The sequence below is a fragment of the Hippocampus bargibanti genome, linkage group LG06 (assembly GCF_051943395.1).
Source record: "Hippocampus bargibanti isolate YZ-2025 linkage group LG06, ASM5194339v1, whole genome shotgun sequence".
Lineage (NCBI taxonomy): Eukaryota > Metazoa > Chordata > Actinopteri > Syngnathiformes > Syngnathidae > Hippocampus > Hippocampus bargibanti.
The window spans coordinates 23,279,082-23,297,450 of record NC_142739.1 but is presented as its reverse complement, the minus strand read 5'-3'; the positions used below and the strand labels follow the sequence as shown (position 1 = coordinate 23,297,450).

At 39.1% G+C, this 18,369-nt stretch overlaps 2 protein-coding genes across 5 annotated transcripts in view; one reads left to right on the top strand and one right to left on the bottom strand.

Moving 5' to 3' along the window:
* mindy3 (MINDY lysine 48 deubiquitinase 3) overlaps positions 1-17,827 on the bottom strand; it is a 33,601-nt gene extending 15,774 nt beyond the window's left edge. Inside the window, exons 1-12 of one of the 3 annotated variants that reach the window (XM_088999288.1) lie at positions 17,691-17,786; positions 17,375-17,404; positions 16,972-17,265; positions 15,977-16,056; positions 15,790-15,850; positions 15,513-15,719; positions 13,603-13,654; positions 13,305-13,419; positions 13,157-13,230; positions 12,957-13,036; positions 12,729-12,799; positions 10,982-11,062 (exon numbers count right to left, since the gene is read on the bottom strand). In XM_088999288.1, coding sequence (XP_088855414.1) covers positions 10,982-11,062; positions 12,729-12,799; positions 12,957-13,036; positions 13,157-13,230; positions 13,305-13,419; positions 13,603-13,654; positions 15,513-15,719; positions 15,790-15,850; positions 15,977-16,056; positions 16,972-17,065 — 915 coding nt within the window. In that variant the 5' untranslated portion in view covers positions 17,066-17,265; positions 17,375-17,404; positions 17,691-17,786. Of the gene's footprint in view, positions 1-10,981; positions 11,063-12,728; positions 12,800-12,956; positions 13,037-13,156; positions 13,231-13,304; positions 13,420-13,602; positions 13,655-15,512; positions 15,720-15,789; positions 15,851-15,976; positions 16,057-16,971; positions 17,266-17,374; positions 17,452-17,690 lie in introns of all 3 variants that reach the window. The other 2 variants (XM_088999289.1, XM_088999287.1) reach the window with 2 other exon arrangements.
* A 294-nt stretch (positions 17,828-18,121) lies between these two features.
* LOC148896847 (uncharacterized) overlaps positions 18,122-18,369 on the top strand; it is a 34,035-nt gene continuing 33,787 nt past the window's right edge. For both annotated transcript variants that reach the window (XM_088999524.1, XM_088999523.1), the window contains exon 1: positions 18,122-18,298. In XM_088999524.1, the coding sequence (XP_088855650.1) occupies positions 18,232-18,298 (67 nt within the window). In that variant the 5' untranslated portion in view covers positions 18,122-18,231. The remainder of the gene's footprint in view (positions 18,299-18,369) is intronic.

Sequence of the window (18,369 nt, the reverse complement as noted above, 5' to 3'; positions counted from 1 at the left end):
GTGTATATTTCCATATACAGTCAAACCTCCATTTTCGAACGTCTCGGTTCTCAACCAATTCGGTTTTCGACCAAAAATGGCAGTTTTATACCTTGGTTTACAACCAAAAATGGGTTCTCGACCAAACTGAGCACACCAGAATGCACCACTCGAGTCCCCGCTGCTTCCGTATGTGTCAGTTCCTTGTGTCGCACCTTATTGTGACCGACACATTATCCTCGTGTAGTGTTCCATTGTGAGCAGGCATGTTTGCAATGTTCTATCACGATTTAAAAAAGCAGACATTCATTACATTGATTAGAATGGGAAATGTTTCGTTTTTGACCAAATCGGCTTTTGAACAGGTTTCTGGAACGGTTTATGGTTTATGACTGTACCATTATGGCTGTTCAGTAGGTGACATTACAAAGTTCACAAGATCTCATAACATTCTCACGAGGTAAAATAATGGAGGGCAAAATGACATGGTTTTGTGTGTGTGTGTGTGTGTGTGTGTGTGTGTGTGTGTGTGTGTGTGTGTGTGTGTGTGTGTGTGTGTGTGTGTGCGTGTGTGACAGGTCTGTTTGGTTGCCTTTGATGTGCGTTTTATTAGAGGCCTAAGGAAGATGCTGCTGAGTTGGGAAACATGGAGCAAACATACTCCGTGGGGAGTGTGTGTGTTTTTGTCTCGTTTCTTGATGCCTTTACATGATGTTAATGTTCTTGCGTTTGTGACTTTTCGCAAATGTTTATTTGTTAAAAAAGGGAAGAACAATATTTCTGTTGTGAATGCGGATTTTACAAATGACACTTAAAAAAAGAAGACATCATCTGAACAAGGCCACGCGTGTGCACGTGTGTGGCCTTGAGGAACACATTCCATCCCCCAGGGTCCCACGTTTTGGTTGAATTGCTTGACCCACTTTGCAGAGCAACAATAAGCTTCTCAACACAGGAACAAAGTTAAGAAAACACAAGCTAAAAAAACCAAGCATGTCTGATGAAACTAACACTGACGTCACCCACCATTTTTTTTAAACTTTGCACTCAATTACATGCGAGTGGACACAGGTACCAAAAGTCAAAGCTACAGATCGCCCATTTTAACTCATTCAAGGAATATTGAGTTTTAGGAGCACATAAACATTCAATTCAGCGTAAGAAACCTTAGACACTTTTCTTTTATCAGAAAATAATAGTTAATTCCTAAATTATATGGGTCTGGAGTTATCTGAGCTTGAAATGGGGACGGCTGTACAAAATACAATACAATACAATACATACATATTGATTTGTATAGCACTTAAAAGTTAATTCCTAAGTTATATATAATATTGAGTTTTAGGAGAACATAAACATTCAATTCAGCATAAGAAACCTTAGACTCTCTTCTTTTATCAGAAAAGAAGAGTTAATTCCTATGTTATATAGGTCTGGAGTTATCAGAGCTTGAAATGGGGGCCGCTGTACAAAATACAATACTATACATCCATATTGATTTACATCGTGCTTTAACAAGAGCTGAAGCTGTAACAAAGTGCTAAAGTGGACAAAAGGCAAATGCTACCCCCTAAACATTGCCAGAGGTCTGACCAGCGCTTTATCGGCACCCCCCAAGTAAAAGCAAAACCCTAACAAAGTCGGGAATGGCGCTCCACGTCACACTTTTTAATTCCTGAATAAATCCGGGAATGGCAGCGAATGAGTTCATTTCTTTCTTGGTGTACCTGGGATTTGACTTTTGAATGACAAGTTTAATTGAGTCATGCGCCTGCACCACAAAGGTACTTGAAAATTTGGACTACTTCGTCTTTGCTTCCTTTTTCCTCTTTTGACTCTTATTTGCTACACATGCAGGAAGCTACGCGACTAATTTCCCTCTGGTCCACCCAAAGAGCTTTTGTATGTGCTTGGAGGCATTGAGTGCCCACAGAGCAGAAAGTCTGAAGATATCTGTTTCAGGACAACAAAGCTAAGATCTTGTCGAACTACCATGTCTACCCCCCTCTAAAAAAAGATCACAAGATAGACTGAAGTTTTGTTCTATTGATGGGTTGTGAATGCATCTCAACTAACTTGATTCAGGACACTGTATCTCACCGGAGTCGAATTTTTGCTACATGTGTTTCACTTAGAAGCGAAAAAAGGTGACACCACAGAATGGTTCTAGAGCATGTTGATGGATACCGTAACAAAACAATACACTAGGGAAAGGAGGACTAATGCAGCACATACAGTCTTTCAGCCTCCTACAATGGCCTTTGGTCGAACCTGTCAAAGATTATTAATGACTGCTGATGTACACTTCTTGGCTATTTTGTGCTTCCACAATGCGCTCACCTCATCTTCTTGAACCATGATATTTCGAGGAGGCTTGTTTCTTCACTTTTTAACACCGTGCTCTTATTGTATGAGGCATTACAATGTGACCACAAAGTCTAACAATATATAAAAGGGTGCAGAAAAGTGCTGAAGACGGAATGACTGTCTGTGTCTTTTGTGTTGTGTCATATTATTTGTTATTTTGTTTTTTGTTGTTTTGGCGCAGCAAGAGCGCAGCAAGAGCATGTTTTCCATGCATAGGGCGCACCGGATTATGAGGCGCATGGTCAGCTTTTGAAAAACCTCAAGGCTTTTAGGTGCGCCTTATAGTGCAGAAAATACGGTACTTATTTTTTGTCCTTTTCTCTTTCTTTTAAAACTTTGCTGCTGTGAATTCAGAATTTCTCCAATGTGAGAAAAATAAAGGTTATCTCATCTCATCTCATCATAACGGGGATGCTGGTCCTGAATATTTGAGGAACATTTCAGGACTTATTTACCGTATTTTCTGGTGTACTAGGCGCACCCAACCAAAAGCCTTTATTTTCTTCAAAAGATGACCCTGCGCCTTATACACCGGTGCGCCTTATATGTGAAGTAATATTGTGGTGCGCCTTGTGCTCCCATGCACCTTATACACCGGGAAAAACGGTATTCATTTTCTATATACAAAGAGATGATAGAAATGATATGTACTTTAGTTTACTTCGGATATTGTTCAAAGGCTTTCAAGGGAACTGATCCATTTCATTTTAGAATATGGTTTTGATATTGGTGTCATAAAATGCCATAAAAACTCGAAAAAAAAAAAAGACACGCAAATATTCCTTTGATTTTTACAATAACTGAGTTCCCATGAGGCAGGCTGAGGTTTGGTGCGGTCAGGCACGATGGCCATTTTGTACAACTTCATAGGTTACCCCCCCCCCCCCCAACAAAGAAAAAGGAAAACACATCATCCAGTCCATGGATAACCACATGGTTGGTCCCCTCAAGAGGTTCCCTCCGTGTATGAGTTCTTAGTCAAAGCAAGATCCCAAATTAATATCAAATTAGTGTCTGGTTTGATTTATTGTATGATTTAACATCTTTAATTTTGAATGAAATTCTTATTTAATATATCAAGAATGTAAAATGGGTAAAATAAAAAGAACAAGCAAAAACTATGAAGCCCCTTCATGAGGCTTTCTGTTATTTAATGCGGTGAAAACACAGAGCACTCAAACCCCGGTCAGTCCACATGTACGCGGTCTGTTTCTGATGACATGGCTTTAATAACCTTTCGCGGTTTCTGCCAACACAGGGAAAAGAACTCTGTTTGCACTCTGCACATATGTTTTCTCTGTCTTGCAGCCATCCTTGAGGTAAATTTGCAACGTGCATGGATATTCACAAGAGTAATCTTGGGATGCAAAGGACTGTTGAGGTTCTTCTTTCAGAGAGTAAATCATGACCCAGGACGTGACTACTGTACATACCCATGCACACCAGTCATTCCCCAGAGAAGAAAGATGGCAATACACATCACACAATGAAGAGGTTAAAGGTCGATGACAAATGTCACCAACACACATGGTTTCCCTGAGAGACCACTGTGCCGTTCCTTGAAGAACATCCTCTGGACTCAATTCCTTCCTTCCTCTTCAGTTCCCATTTGGGACCAACATGTTCAAGAGATTTGTGGAAGGATTTGACTTGGAGAAGTGACATCTCCAGCGATCTGTACTGTATTTTCCAGTGTATAAGGCGCACTGGATTATAAAGGCGCCCCACCCAACGATTGGTGTATTATCAAACCATTTCCTTATATAAGGCGCACCGGACTGTAAGGCACACCTTCAATGAATGGATCCCCCCTTCAAATCTAATATATAAATACAAAGTGTTCCAAATAGAAGGCACACCACATTATAAGGCGCTACAGCAGAGGCTGGGGATATGAACCACTACTGGAAATTGGGTCGGTGGTTGCTGACAGTAGTTGCGATACCTGTTGTGGCTTAATATTACCGTATTTTCCGGTGTATACACCGGGAAAATAAGGTAATATTGAGCACCTTATTTTCCCGGTGTATAAGGTGCAGCAGAGTATAAGATGTGCCCCCAAATGAATGGTGTATTTTCAAACCGTTTCCATAAATAAGACGCACTGGACTATAAGGCGCACCCTCAATTAGTATTTTTTTTCTAAATATAATATATAAATACATATGTTTTCCAAATATCACGCACACTGCATTATAAGGCGCTACAGCAGAGGCTGGAGTTACACACTCCTACTGGAAATGGAGTCAGTGGCAGCTGACAGGAGTTGCGTGACCTGAGGCTCAATATTACCTTATTTTCCATGTATAAGGCACACCGGAGTATAAGGCACATCCCCAAATGAATGGTGTATTATCAAACTTTTTCCGCACTGGACTATAAGGTGCACATTAAATTAATATGTTTCAAAATATAATATACAAATACAAAAAAAACATTCAAAATACAGTCAAGTCTCGTTATATCGATATCGGTTATATCGATAGTACTGCTTATTACGATACTATTTCTATGAATGCAAGGAGAAAATTTACATGCCGCAGGATCGGATATATCGATAGTCCGGTTATATCGATATATTTTCCGACTCCCGAGAATATCGATATAATGAGACTTTACTGTATAAGGCAAACGACATTATAAGGCGATACATCAGATGCTGCGGTTATGCACCACAACTGGAAATTGAGTCGGTGGCTGCTGACAGTAGTTGTGAGACATGTTGTGGCTCAATATTACCGTATTTTCCGTGTATGAGGCGCAGTGGAGTATAATGCGCACCCCCAAATGAATCATGTATTTTAAAACTATTCCATGTATAAGGCGCACCGTACTATAAGGCGCATCTTATTTTCAATTTCCCCAAATATAATATATAAATACATAAGCGTTTTCCAAATATAAGGAACACTACATTATAAGGCGCTACAGTAGAGATTACGGTTACGCACGACTTCTACAGGGGTAAATAGAGTCGGTGGCTATGAGATCTGTTGTGGCTAAACATTACTTCACAAATAAGGCGCACCTGCGGATAAGGCGTAGGGTCAACTTTTGAGGAAAATTAAGGCTTTTGGGTGCGCCTTATAAACGGGAAAATATGGTAATTTTAGTTAAAAAATGATCAAACCAAGGGCAATCCTTTGAGAGAGAAACAAGATATAACAAACGTAAAAGCTGTCTCATCCATCATCTTTGGCTTCTTTCTTTTTTTTTCTCCAGGCATCTCAAAAACAGATCCGGTTACGAGCCATCAAACATTTCTCGCAAGCACACGCACACGAACAGTGAGTATGGTACAGAGATGGTGGAATGGCATTTGTGGCGGTGGATTAGATTAAAAAAAACTAATGCTATTAAGATCATGGTCTAAAAAGCCATTGTCACACACGGGTGACAACTCTGGGGAATACACACCCGTCCGTCCCCAAAGGCAGAGAGAAGGAGCAACTGACACATCAGAACCAGGGATCGGATGTTCCGCTTTTGTTCAGATGTCTCGATATTGGGACTAAAAGCTACATTAGCAGGTAGTACGGATTTGGTATCACAATGGCTGGTGAATCGCAGTCCACTTCAAATAAAGACCAAAAGCAGTGGGTTTTTTTAAGGCTCACTGAGTTTAAGCATGTTCATGGTGGCAGAACATTGACAGTACGTAAAAAAACATGCATTTGCATATATTCAGCGGAGTACAAATACATCCAGATGGGAATTATTGGAATCATTTTGGCTCACGGGAAGTCATCCACTTGATCGACACACACACGCACGCACGCACGAACACACACACAACAAATGCAAATCAGGATTAGGTTCCCTGCACTCAGTGAAGAGTGTGACCGTATATGTTTGTGAATATGTCAGTAACACCAGCGGAGCGCTGAGGCAATCGGGAAACTTGGATCACGACAGCTGGTCATCACGAGTCGCGCGACTTGGACACATGTAACAGCGCTTTTAATCAACGGCGTATTACGGGAGGGATGTTATGACGATGATCACCTGGAATCATTTTGGATGTCTAGTATAGTATTTTCCAGCGTATAAGGCGCATCGGAGTATAAGACCTAACCCCAATGAATTGTGTATTTTCAAACTTTTTCCAAATAAGCAGTGTTTGAAATAACGTCTGCCCGGATGCCTGAGGCGTGTAATTTTTACGCCGGGCGTACAACTTCCAGAACCTCTCTGCCCGGGTGGCCGACAATTTTTTCCAGGGAAAAAAAAAAAAAAAAAAAAAAAAAAAAAAGATTTTTTTTTTCCAAATCAAACGTTTGCTTTATTCCGATTTCAAAATATTCGTTCAGTTTGAAATTTCGGCATTTCGGTTCGTTTGGCAATTTTTAATTTCAGTTCATTTGGCAATTGACATAGTCGGCAGCCAACCAGTCATCGAATAACTTCGCACCCTGGCTTAACCGAGCGTTATCAGGTCGTGCATTTGCATATCATTTTCAAAAGTAGACACACAGAGAACATACATACGTACATTGAGAGCATCGTGTAAAGAGGAGTTTACGTGGCTTGCAGCAGACGACGCAACGCAAATATTGCACTGTGCAACCTGCCGGGAAGTCTATGGATAAACGACAACTGGAGCAAAATCATCAGTAAATGATATTTACGACAAATTAAGCAAGGGAGCATTTGTGGTAGATACATCAATTACTTAATTTTAAAGTGTTGTTCTGTTATATATTCTGATTATCAATCCTTAATACTTTGCAACAATGGTTTTTTTTGCGATTAGTTGTCTTATTGTGTTTCAAGTTGGGAAAAATCGGGCAGGCAACTTTTCAGAGTTGTGTGCCCTGGTGTCCGGTAACTTTTTGTCACGAGTTTCAGACACTGATATAAGGCACACGGGACTATAAGGTGTACCTTCAACGAATAGAAAATGTTTTCCAAATATAATAAAATCGTTTTTCAAATATAAGGCACACCACATTATAAGGAGCTACAACAGAGGCTGAGGTAACAGACTACTTCTACGGGGGGAAATGGAGTCTCTGCCTGATGACAGTAGTTGCTTGCGAGACCTGTTGAAGCTAAATATTACTTCACATATTAGGCACACCGGCAAATAACTCACAAGGTTGTCTTCCGAAGAAAATCAAAGATTTTGGGTGCGCCTTATGCACCGGAAAATACAGCACTTTTTTCTCCTTATTACAAAAACAAAATCAATTTGGTCCAAGTCAACCAGCCTGGTAAAAAACCCAAAAGCCTTTATTTTCTTCAACAGATAACCCTGCGCCTTATATGCCGGTGCACCTTATATGTGAAGTCATATTGAGCCACTACAGGTCTGGCAATTCCTGTTAGCAGCCACCGACTCAATTTCCCCCGTAGAACAAGTAGTGCGTAACCTCAGCCTCTACTGTAGCGCCTTACAAGGTGGTGGTGTGCCTTATATTTGGAAAACTTTTATTTTTATATTATATTTGTAAAACGTTTTTCATTCATTGAATGTGGGCCTTATATTTTTAGAAAATGTTTGAAAACACACCATTCATTGCTCACCAACAGAAAAACGTATCCTGTGACTGTAATTTTTGACTTCACGGTGGCGCTGCGAGGGTGGTTTCCAGGAGATCCTGTATTTTGTTTTTCTATTTCTTCCTTTCCTTTCCTTCCATAATTTTGCTGCTGTGAAATGAAAATTTCTCCACTGAAAAGGCAAATCCAATCCAATAAATGAAATGTACTATATTTTTATTATTATTATTATTATTATTATTATTATTATTATTGGGGGTGCGCCTTATACACCGGAAAATATGACAATACCTTATGCCCTCCCCCAGTGGGAATTATTGGAATCATTTTGGCTCATGGGAAGTCATCCACTTGATCGACACACACACACACACACACACACACACACACACACACACACACACACACACACACACACACACACACACACACACACAAACGCACGCACAAAGAGTAAATTTTCTCAAGCTGAAATCTGAGGACACCTGGTTCTGTCATTTAAGTTCAAACAACACGGGGGGCTCAGTTTGGTTGACGGCATTCCATACCAAGCGAGGTCGCAGAGTACGCATCTACATGTGCATCTTCGTTATGGGGAAGGATCATTTAACAAATAACCCGTTCAGGATGTGAAGGAACATCGCACTATTCAGTCATAAAATTCTTTTACCGCTTGTCGTGTTCAAGATGACAGCAAATGCTGGAAGCTATCTCAACTGAACACAGCCTCACAACATCTTGGTCTGATCACTTCAATCACGGGGTAATGTGAAGAGCACACTGAGTGGGAACTGATCTACTGCACGTTACACAAAAAGCCATCTACGTGAACCATTACATTCGCGATGGATCAATCATGAAGCCATCTGCCGCACTACCATTGGGGGTAATAAAGGCTAAAGTTGTTTCGAACTTCAGGTGGAGCTGGCAGACATGTAGGCTGCACATCTTCTTTCATTAGTGACGGCTCACAGTCAATCAGCACACGTGCAATGGGAGTCGGGAGTTAAAACCAATACATTAATTGTAATCAGGCCATGAATACAGTATAGTGTGTACGGTTACATTTTTGCTTGGAGGTCCTTTGTCACACGTGGAATTGATCAAAACTTGTAACATAGAAACTGGAGTATTTGCCTTGTTGCTTGTCAGCAGAATGTACAGGTATATAATAATGGTCGTCGTGTGAGAGTCATCAAAAACACAAAAACGGGATACAGAAGGCCATTCGGATTATTTTCGAGCAGCACTGGATACACAAACAACTATTTGCCGGTCTTAAGAAAGAAATAAAGTGGCTCATTAACTCACTCACTGGCAGATGATGTGCAAAAATGTGTCCACTCCAGTGCCAGGGTTTTGTCATTGTCACTCAAATAACAGTACCCACAGAATATTGAATTTTAGGACCACATAAACGTTCAATGCAGCGTAAGAAACCTTAAAATCTATTCTTTCAACAGAAAAAAAGGAATTCATTCCTAGGTTATATGGCTCTGGAGTTATATGAGCTTGAAATACGGGCAGATGCCCAAAATACAATGCAATACATACAATAGATATTGGTTTATGTAGCGTTTTAACAAATGCTGAAGTTGTAACAAGATGGACACAAGGCAAATGCTGCCCCCTTGTGAAAGGGAATAAACATCGTAAGAAACCTGAGACACTGTTCTTTCATCAGAAAAAAAGTTAATTCCTAAATTATATGGGTCTGGAGTTATATGAGCTTGAAATGAGGGCAAGTGTTCAAAATACAATGCAATAGATACATATTGGTTTGTATAGCGCTTTAACAAATGCTGAATCTGTAACAAGATGGACAAAAGGCAAATGCTGCTCCCTTGTGAAAAGGAAAAAACATTGCCACAGGTCAGGCCAGCACTTTATCGGCATCCGCGCCAAAAATAAATACATTTGGGAATGGCAGTGAATGAATTAATCAGCAAACCAAAAACATTGCCACTTCGGAGGTATTTGAGTTGCCTTTCTGAAGTCATCAGTCGCTGTTTTTAATAATTATCCTCATCCACTGGGCATGATCCCTTCCCACAAATGGACTGCAAATCTCACTCCAAACAAATACTAGCGCCGCCCCATCTCATTCAAACAAACACAGCGGCGTCCTTCCAAGTTTTGAATCGTTAAACTGAAATTCTTTCTTTTCTATTGTTACGATACCTTCACTCACAGTAAACCAAAGATACACCGCCTATCTGTCATATTGGAAGGCAAGTTTATTTGACTGCCATTAACAACCGGTGCCTGTTCAAGTCTTGTTTGAGCTTCACTAAAGACAGCGGATTTATCCTGACATGTCTGAAATTAAAACCACTTCAGAGTAGAATGCTTTTGTGGTCAGTTCGGCCGCAAGTAATTGTTAACTCATTCATTGCCAGACAATGTGCAAAAATGTGTCCACTGCAGTGCCAGGATTTTTGTCATTTTCACTCAAATTGCAGGACCCACAGAATATTGAGTTTTAGGACTATGTAAACATTCAATGAAGCGTAAGGAACCTTAAGACTCTCTTCTTTCATCAGAAAACAATCGTAAATTCCTAAGTTATATGAGTCTGGAGTAATATGAGGTGCCAGTGGGGGCAGATGTACAAAAGGCAAATTCTGCCCCCTTGTGGAAGGGAAACACAATGGCTGAGGTCTGACCAGCGCGTTCGCGGCACCCTGCCTCAAGAAAAAAACAAAATCCGAACACATTTGGGAATGACACTCCACGTATTATCAATTCCCGAATAAATTCGAGAATGGCAGTGAATGAGTTAAAAATGCTTTTATGGATGCTAGGCATGACGATGAGACAGACCATGTTTGCACCGAGTTGAGAATATGTGTTTCTACATTCAAAGCCAACATCATTACAGCTGTTGAGGCAAACTCGCGCTCCTTTTTAGAAGGAAAAAAAATAGGTGGAAAGCCAAGAAACAGAACTGGCCATATATGACTATGTCTCTTACACACAATCCCTCCCTTTCAGTGAAATCTGACCTCCCTTTATTAAATCTCTTAAGTGGGTTCCATATTTTGGTTTTACAAACCTGTCGAGGAATTTGGCTTTTATTAAACAACTGCGTCATACATGCTTAGACAATTATGGAACCGTGTATTTAACTTGCCTTTGTGAAAAACACAGAAAGGTGAGTTTCGCTGCCAATGATCCAAATAGGAAACTTGGGTGATTTCAGGAAAGCCCCCACCTGAAATAAAACAGTAGAAAGTTTGTCTTTAGAATGAATACAGCTATTATCCGACTTAAGACCGGGTTCCGTTCCGATCATCCGGTCGTACGTCAAAATGGTCATAAGTCAGAATCTATTAAAAATGGCCGACGGGAGGGTTATACGACAGGATCGTACACAATGCCAATCTTTTGCTTTTACGCAACTTTTTGTATTGAATATTATTATATACCAAACTGTTTACAGTTCATTTAGAAATGTGATACCTTTTAGTGTCATTTTTATCATTTTATATTATCAATGTTTATTATTGTATAGACCCAAGTGTTTACAGTTTATTTATACTGTTTAGTGTCATTTTTATCATTTTATATTTCATATCAATTTATATTTTATAATTAGATTTTATATGGTGAGTTAAACAAAACACTTATACCTAAAGAATACAGCATTATTATTAAGACAAAATATAATGTAGGCACAAATACCAAATTAAGCATGTAAAAAAGGTACACAAATGCAAAATATGTAGATACATATGTACAAAAATGCCTGAAAAAACAACAACAAATGAATTAAATTCCACTGGTGCTTGGCTGTAAATAATAAAAAAAAAAAAAAAATTGTCTGGTCGTCGTGGTCGTAAATACAGGTGGTCGTAAGTTGAGCCGGTCATAAATCGGATGGTACCTGTATTGCTATTGTTTCATATTCCTTTTATGAATCACGGTTTAGTTCAAGTTGAATCAGAAAGTCTTTAATAGTAGTATGTCTGTGTAAGCTATGAAGAAACCTTCTCATCGATTTAATAGTAGTAATAGGAAATTTGTGACAAAAAAGACAAAAAAACAAACTATTGCACATACAAAGAAATGACAGAAGAGTGAACTGTACAACTGCAAAAAAGTGTTTCATAAAAAGAACTGTACATACTGCAAGTATAAAAATACAGTATAAAGCAGATATACTGTATGTATTGGTGCATTGATACTAAATCTGAAACATCACAGGAATCGATTATTTCTCTGTCAGTTTTGAACAAAAATTATGATTGGGCTTGGCGCCGGCTATATTTCATGAATATAGCCTTTTTACATTTATCTATTTTCCATTCCGCTTCATCCTGTTTGGAACTGCGGGGAGCTGGAGCCTAGTCCAGGTCACTTTGGGAGAAAGGCAGACTACGTCTGTAGTATTTATAGTCACAAGGCAAATATTGTATCGAGATATACAGTCATTCATACTTTTTGTACTCAAACACCATCACTGAGTGGGAATTGAACCCATGATGTCTGCACAAAGGTCAGGTGATTGAAACTGGAACAACAGTGACTCACTTATTTTCGACTTTTTTTTAAAAGGAATGTGAAATTTTATTTGGACTCAGTCTGGGATCACTGTGTTATCATTTTAACCTTTTCATTTTGGTGATTATGTTGGCAAGAGCAAATAGTCTAAGTTTAGTTAGTTGTCAGATGTAACAAAATAAAAATATTGTCATCTGATTAATGTACATTTTCCACAGATGTTTCGTATTTTTACACGGGAGCCTTCCAACTTGAAAAAAAATGGTTACAGCAAATTATACTGTACACTTAATGTAATTGTATTAATTTGTGTTCATCCTGATGTTTTTGGCTCAAGTGTGTATTTTGTTTTGGGGGTGTGTTTCCCGTAACTGTACCTTGCAGTATCGTAGTGATTCCATGAGCGTGAGGAAGCCAACTGACGCTTGCTTATGAATACCGTGCAGCTCTGAAAATGACGCAGGAGAGAAAAATAAGCTTGAAACTATTGCCCCCTGGTGGACATGATTACCAAAGAACATCAGGACTGTGGGAGTAACTCCACAGTATTTTGAGGTGTTTGAAACGTTTTCTTTAAAATTTGAGTCCATCAAATAGTTGCTTACTCATTCCAGAACACTCTCGATCTCCATCCCAGACATTTGAGACCGCATGGCCCGTTACAAGGAGGTTCACCAGACTCTGACTAAAAAACGGAGGACCATACAAACAGAGAACGGTTATGATAAACATATGAATAGATATGACCACGCAATTACATCTATTTTTCTTTTTGTGCTCAAGTATGAAAAATGTGTTCCGGTACCTTCCATGGCCGTGCACCGGGTCTACAAGAGGTTCCATCGTGTCCTGGATCTCGTTTTTAATGTTCTCAATGCCCTGTAGAGACCAATAGTTTGACTTCTATTCTTTAGATTTTACATCAGGTGTCTCTTTTGGTTTCGTGAACATACTTTGGTGAGGATGACGGAGTAGAGGAAAAGCAAAACGCCACAGCACCCCCTCCAGGTGTGGAAGAGAGAAAGCACTTCCGCTTGGAGATCGGACACAGACATCACAACCCGTTTCCTGCAGGAGGGAAAACAATGATTAAAAGCTATTAAAAGTGTTTCATCCCATGAAATTATTTTAAAACAGATCATACATATTTATCACAAAAAAAAATCTTCATTAATGCACCTTATATAAAATACGGTAGATCTCTTTTAATATGAAAGAATTATTCGGGAGAGAAGACAAAGTTTCACTTACTGAAGAACACTGTGAAATCGCTCAAAGCCGAGGTCTTCAGTCGCCAAAGCAGCTAAGTACAAGAAAACAAACATCTCACAAAAGAGTCAGTACAACCGTGATCAAATGCCTAGTTTTTATTACCGTAATTTCCGGTGTATAAGGCACACCGGAGTATAAGGCGCACCCTCAATGAAAGGTGTATTTTCAAATGTTTTTCCAATATGAGGCGCACCGGAGTATAAGGTGCACCTTCAATGAATAAAAAAGGGTTTTCAAAGATAATATAGAAATGTACAAAGTTTTCCAAATATAAGGAACACCGCATTATAAGGCGCTACAGTAGAGGCCGGGGTTCCGCACTACTTCATCTACAGGGGGAAATGGAATTGGTAGCTGCTGACAATAGTTGCAAGACCTATTGCAGCTCAATATTAGTTTACATATAAGGCGCACCTGCATATAAGGAAAAAATATCAATGCTTTTGGGTGCACCTTATACACTGGAAAATACGGTATATTTAAGAAACACTGTTAAGATACGCAGGAAAAAATATTTTAAAGAGGGAAAATAAAAATCATGAGGAAAATATTTTTGCACAAGTATGCTCACACTCTTGTAAGTGTAATAAGGTTGTTCTGACAGAAAACGATGGCTGTGTCCAAATTCACAAGAGGCGTCCTCGAAAGGCTGCATTTTCAGTCGCATGACATCACATGGGTTGGTTTAGCCTTTATTCGTCTCGCAGTGGAGAAATTTACATTTCACAGAAGCAACGTGATGAAAGGAAGAGGAAGGGAAAGGAAATGAAGAAGTAGAGAAAGAAAACTCTTCCAGCGCAATGTGGATTCCAAATTATATAAAGATGATTGGCAGGCTGAGTCCTTCAACGCTTTCAAAGGTTCCTTCCTTATTTGTGGACTGCATAAACCGTGGCGAATTTGGACAGGCTTAATGTGAATTTGGACACCACATGTGGCCAAGTTGCATCGGAAGTAATGCCCTGTGGATGAAAACGTGGCTTTTGGAGGACCCAACCTAGGAATTGGGGGGAAGAGTTCGGTAAAACAGTTGGAATTTATTTGAGGTTATTCAGAGGTGTGCGTGGACTCGTATTTTATATAATTGTCTTTTTTAATGATATTAGGTAATGCGTGCTGTGCCTTCACACTTAAATTATTTCACTTATTTTTACACTGCCTCTTGATAAAAACAAAATATTTAAAATAAGCAAATAAATAAATAAATAAACACATAAATAGATACTAGCTAGCTAGATGGATAACTAGATAGATAAATAAGTACATAAATACATACATGGAAAACTACAAGTTATTTGTCATCGTGGGAAAAGTTTTACAATTTATCTTTGTCTTGTTTCTTTTTTGTCACCAAACCTTGGCATTTGAACAAAAGGGTATGAACATACAGTAAAGTCTCGTTATATCGATACTATTTCTATGCACGCACGGAGAAAATGACATGCAAACAGGGTCGGATATATCGATAGTCCCGGTTATATCGATATTTTTTCGGAGTCCCTTGAATATCGATATAACGAGACTTTACTGTATTTAATAAGCGCTGTACAGTCCCCATCTGTTTAAAATTGCATTCACAGTTTAGTTTAATCAGATCTTTTATTATTTATCATTTTATGTATCGTTTTATTGTTTTGGTGTTTATTGTTTTTTTCATTGTAAAGTGTCCTTGGGTGCCTCGAAATGTATTACTATTATCGTGATTATTGTTTATCATTAGAATTAATAGTATTAATAGTATTCGTAGTATTAGTATTATTAGTATTAGTATTACTATTATTATTAGTATTAGTCTTATTAAGCGTACAATTCCTTTGATGGAGTGAGCTTTGCTGATTTGAGTGTCACTATTCAAAATCAAAGCACTGTAAGAAAGCGTAAAGACTCACTTGGTTGTTGTCCCTCGAGGGGTTGGCTGCCCTCTGGCACCGGCATATCCTGTGCTTGTGACTGGCTCTGTGCTTTCGTCTGTGCGCGGCTTTGTGGGCTCTGTCCCTTGGTCCATGATACAAGACAGAACCCTGTGGAGGTGCTGGAAGAGGCTGATTCCAGGATTTCACTCAGCGCTGAGCACAGGATAGTTTTCTGCTCCTCCTCTAAAAGCGCACATATTTATGCATAATTGAATAAGCAGAATAAAGAGCAATAGATCTTGGTTTGATGTACCTGTCATGTGTCTCCAGTTTGAAGTCTCTTGATGAAAAAGAATAGTCTTTAAGAGGAAAGCCTGAAAGGAGAATACAAATGTCAACTGAAATTTACTTGATGAGCACTATTTTCCATGACTTCAGTCGCCCACTTTATATTTTAGGGAGTCCAGATATTATTTTAAGGGGATTTGAAAATATCATACCTGTACAGGTACAATTACAGCACATGGTCCCCCTTCAAACTGCTCTAGTGCTGTGTGCTCATTCTCACTGAACACAAACCCTGTGATCGAGATAATACAAAGGTGTAGTTCAGTGTTATTACATACTAAGTAATTATAGTTTTTGCAGTCAGGTCGACCAACCATGTGCATGTAAAAATGATGACACAAGAAATGTTGGTTGTATGCAATTATATTACAGTGAGACCTCAACTTACAAACACCTTATCTTACAAACTTTTCGTTTTACAAACTTCAAATTTCTCAAAATTAAACCTTATAATAAGCACTATTTTCATAATACACACCCACCACGGCTGGCGGAGTGATCTTCGGCGGAAGCACACGACCGAACAGCACCAGAGGTTAAGTTACCAACAGTCCTTATGGAAGGTGTCTCTCCTTCCATAAGGCATCAACGACCATCAAAAAGGTAAATAAAACTTTATTTTACAGAACAGTTTATTTCTTTAATTACAGTCCTCATGTAATGCGCCTCTCTTTCCAAACAGCAATTCCCTTTGACCTTCGACCTCCAACGCCATTCCATCAAGCCATCAATGACCATCACAAATGTAAATAAAGTGACTTTATGATACAATGCAGTGTATTTATTTCATTACAATACAATAGCACATTTATTATACATAGAATAAGGTATGTTGTGTGTAGTTTTAAGGCTTATTTAGTTGAAAAGTATATTTTATGGAAACCCGGGAACGGATTATTCCCATTTTAATGGTTTCCTATGGGAATTTTTTTCTGAGATACACACTTTTCGCCTTACACACTCTGTCTGGGAACCAATTAAGTTCGTAAATTGAGGTCTCACTGTATACATTTAGTAAACATACAGTTTATGTCCTACAAGATAATGCCAAACAAATTTCACTTAAAACTGAGGTATATACACATATGTCTCTGAGGTGAGATACAGATGAACACAAAATGCACTTAATCTATAATCAACACCCTACCTTGTGTCCATCTGCGGAAGATTGAGGCTGAAACTGCCCCACTTGTTGGTCTCCCCCATACTAAATCTACCAGCTCTTTGTTTAAGTCTGACATGGCCAATTTCTATGCAGGCTGACACACAGCCGCTCACGATGCAGGCCAAATGATAATAGTCTGAATGATAGTCCACTCCCCTGGACAGGTAGAGCCTGTGGCATTGGCCACAAGCTACCTGTGGAACAAGGCAGTATTCCTCTCTGCGCAGGCAGGATGCTGGTTGGTACGAAAAACCACATCAATGTGACTCCATCAGCCTGCAGGTAGCATGAAAAAAACTTATTAAACCAGAGCCTTTATTGGTAGTAACGTCGTAACATGATCAACAAAACCAAAAGGAGCGTACACAATTGGAAATGTACTTACAACACATGGAAGCGATGAACAGCTGGAAAGCTAACCAATCGTTACAAGGGGTGAATAACGAAAAAAAATGACGACAGCTGACAGGGGAAAACGATTGCGTGACTACCTTGTTTCATGCTTGTGCATTTACTACGCGTATGATACATTTTTAAGCCCAAATGTGTTTGATGGGTAATGATAACGCAAGTTAGCATTAGCATTACTACGAGTATCAGCTAACATCAGTATTGCTTAGGAAATCAATGTAATGGCAGCAAGCGGGTGATATTATCGTATATAAGTCATCACTAGTCTCGTCATGCAAAAGCTCGCTTACCTGAAATAAAAAGCCGTGTCTGATTTCTCTATTGATTGTACAATGTCATTAATACGAACGCCTCTGTCATTCGTATTTACAACGGGAGTCAGAAAAGCCTGTACGTGAATGTAAGGTGCTTGTTCATTGGTTAAAATCAAAAAGCTCTCCGAAGGGTCAGGGGTGCGTTTGTCAACACGTTGTGCCATTGGTCTAAACACTTGTCGTTAATATCAATCCTACCGTCGCAAAAACGCTGACCACAAAATCATTAATATAATATAAAAAAATAAACTTAACATTTTAACTGATTATGACGTATCGAAAAATTACCAATTTTCCTCTTGTTATTATTTGAAAATCGCCAATATTATGATAACGTATTAAATCACATCTTTAGTATGTCCACTGTGATTTCCCGTAGGTGTAAGGAAGCTGTCGATCGACGCATGCGCACCATATAAACTTTCTGGATTACCCCTTCCATGTGTTTTTTGGGGGTTTATGAGAACCAGCTCTTACAGTCTAAATTGCTGAATCGGACGGTGCAGTTTCCATCATCATGGGAGGGCAGGCTAAGAATAAAAAGAAAACGAAACCAAGGAGGAAAGACAACAGGCCAAACAACGGTAAGGCTGTGACTAAAATGGTCCATATCCGGGTAATACAATACCAGAGAGTAATCAAGATTACGTTACTT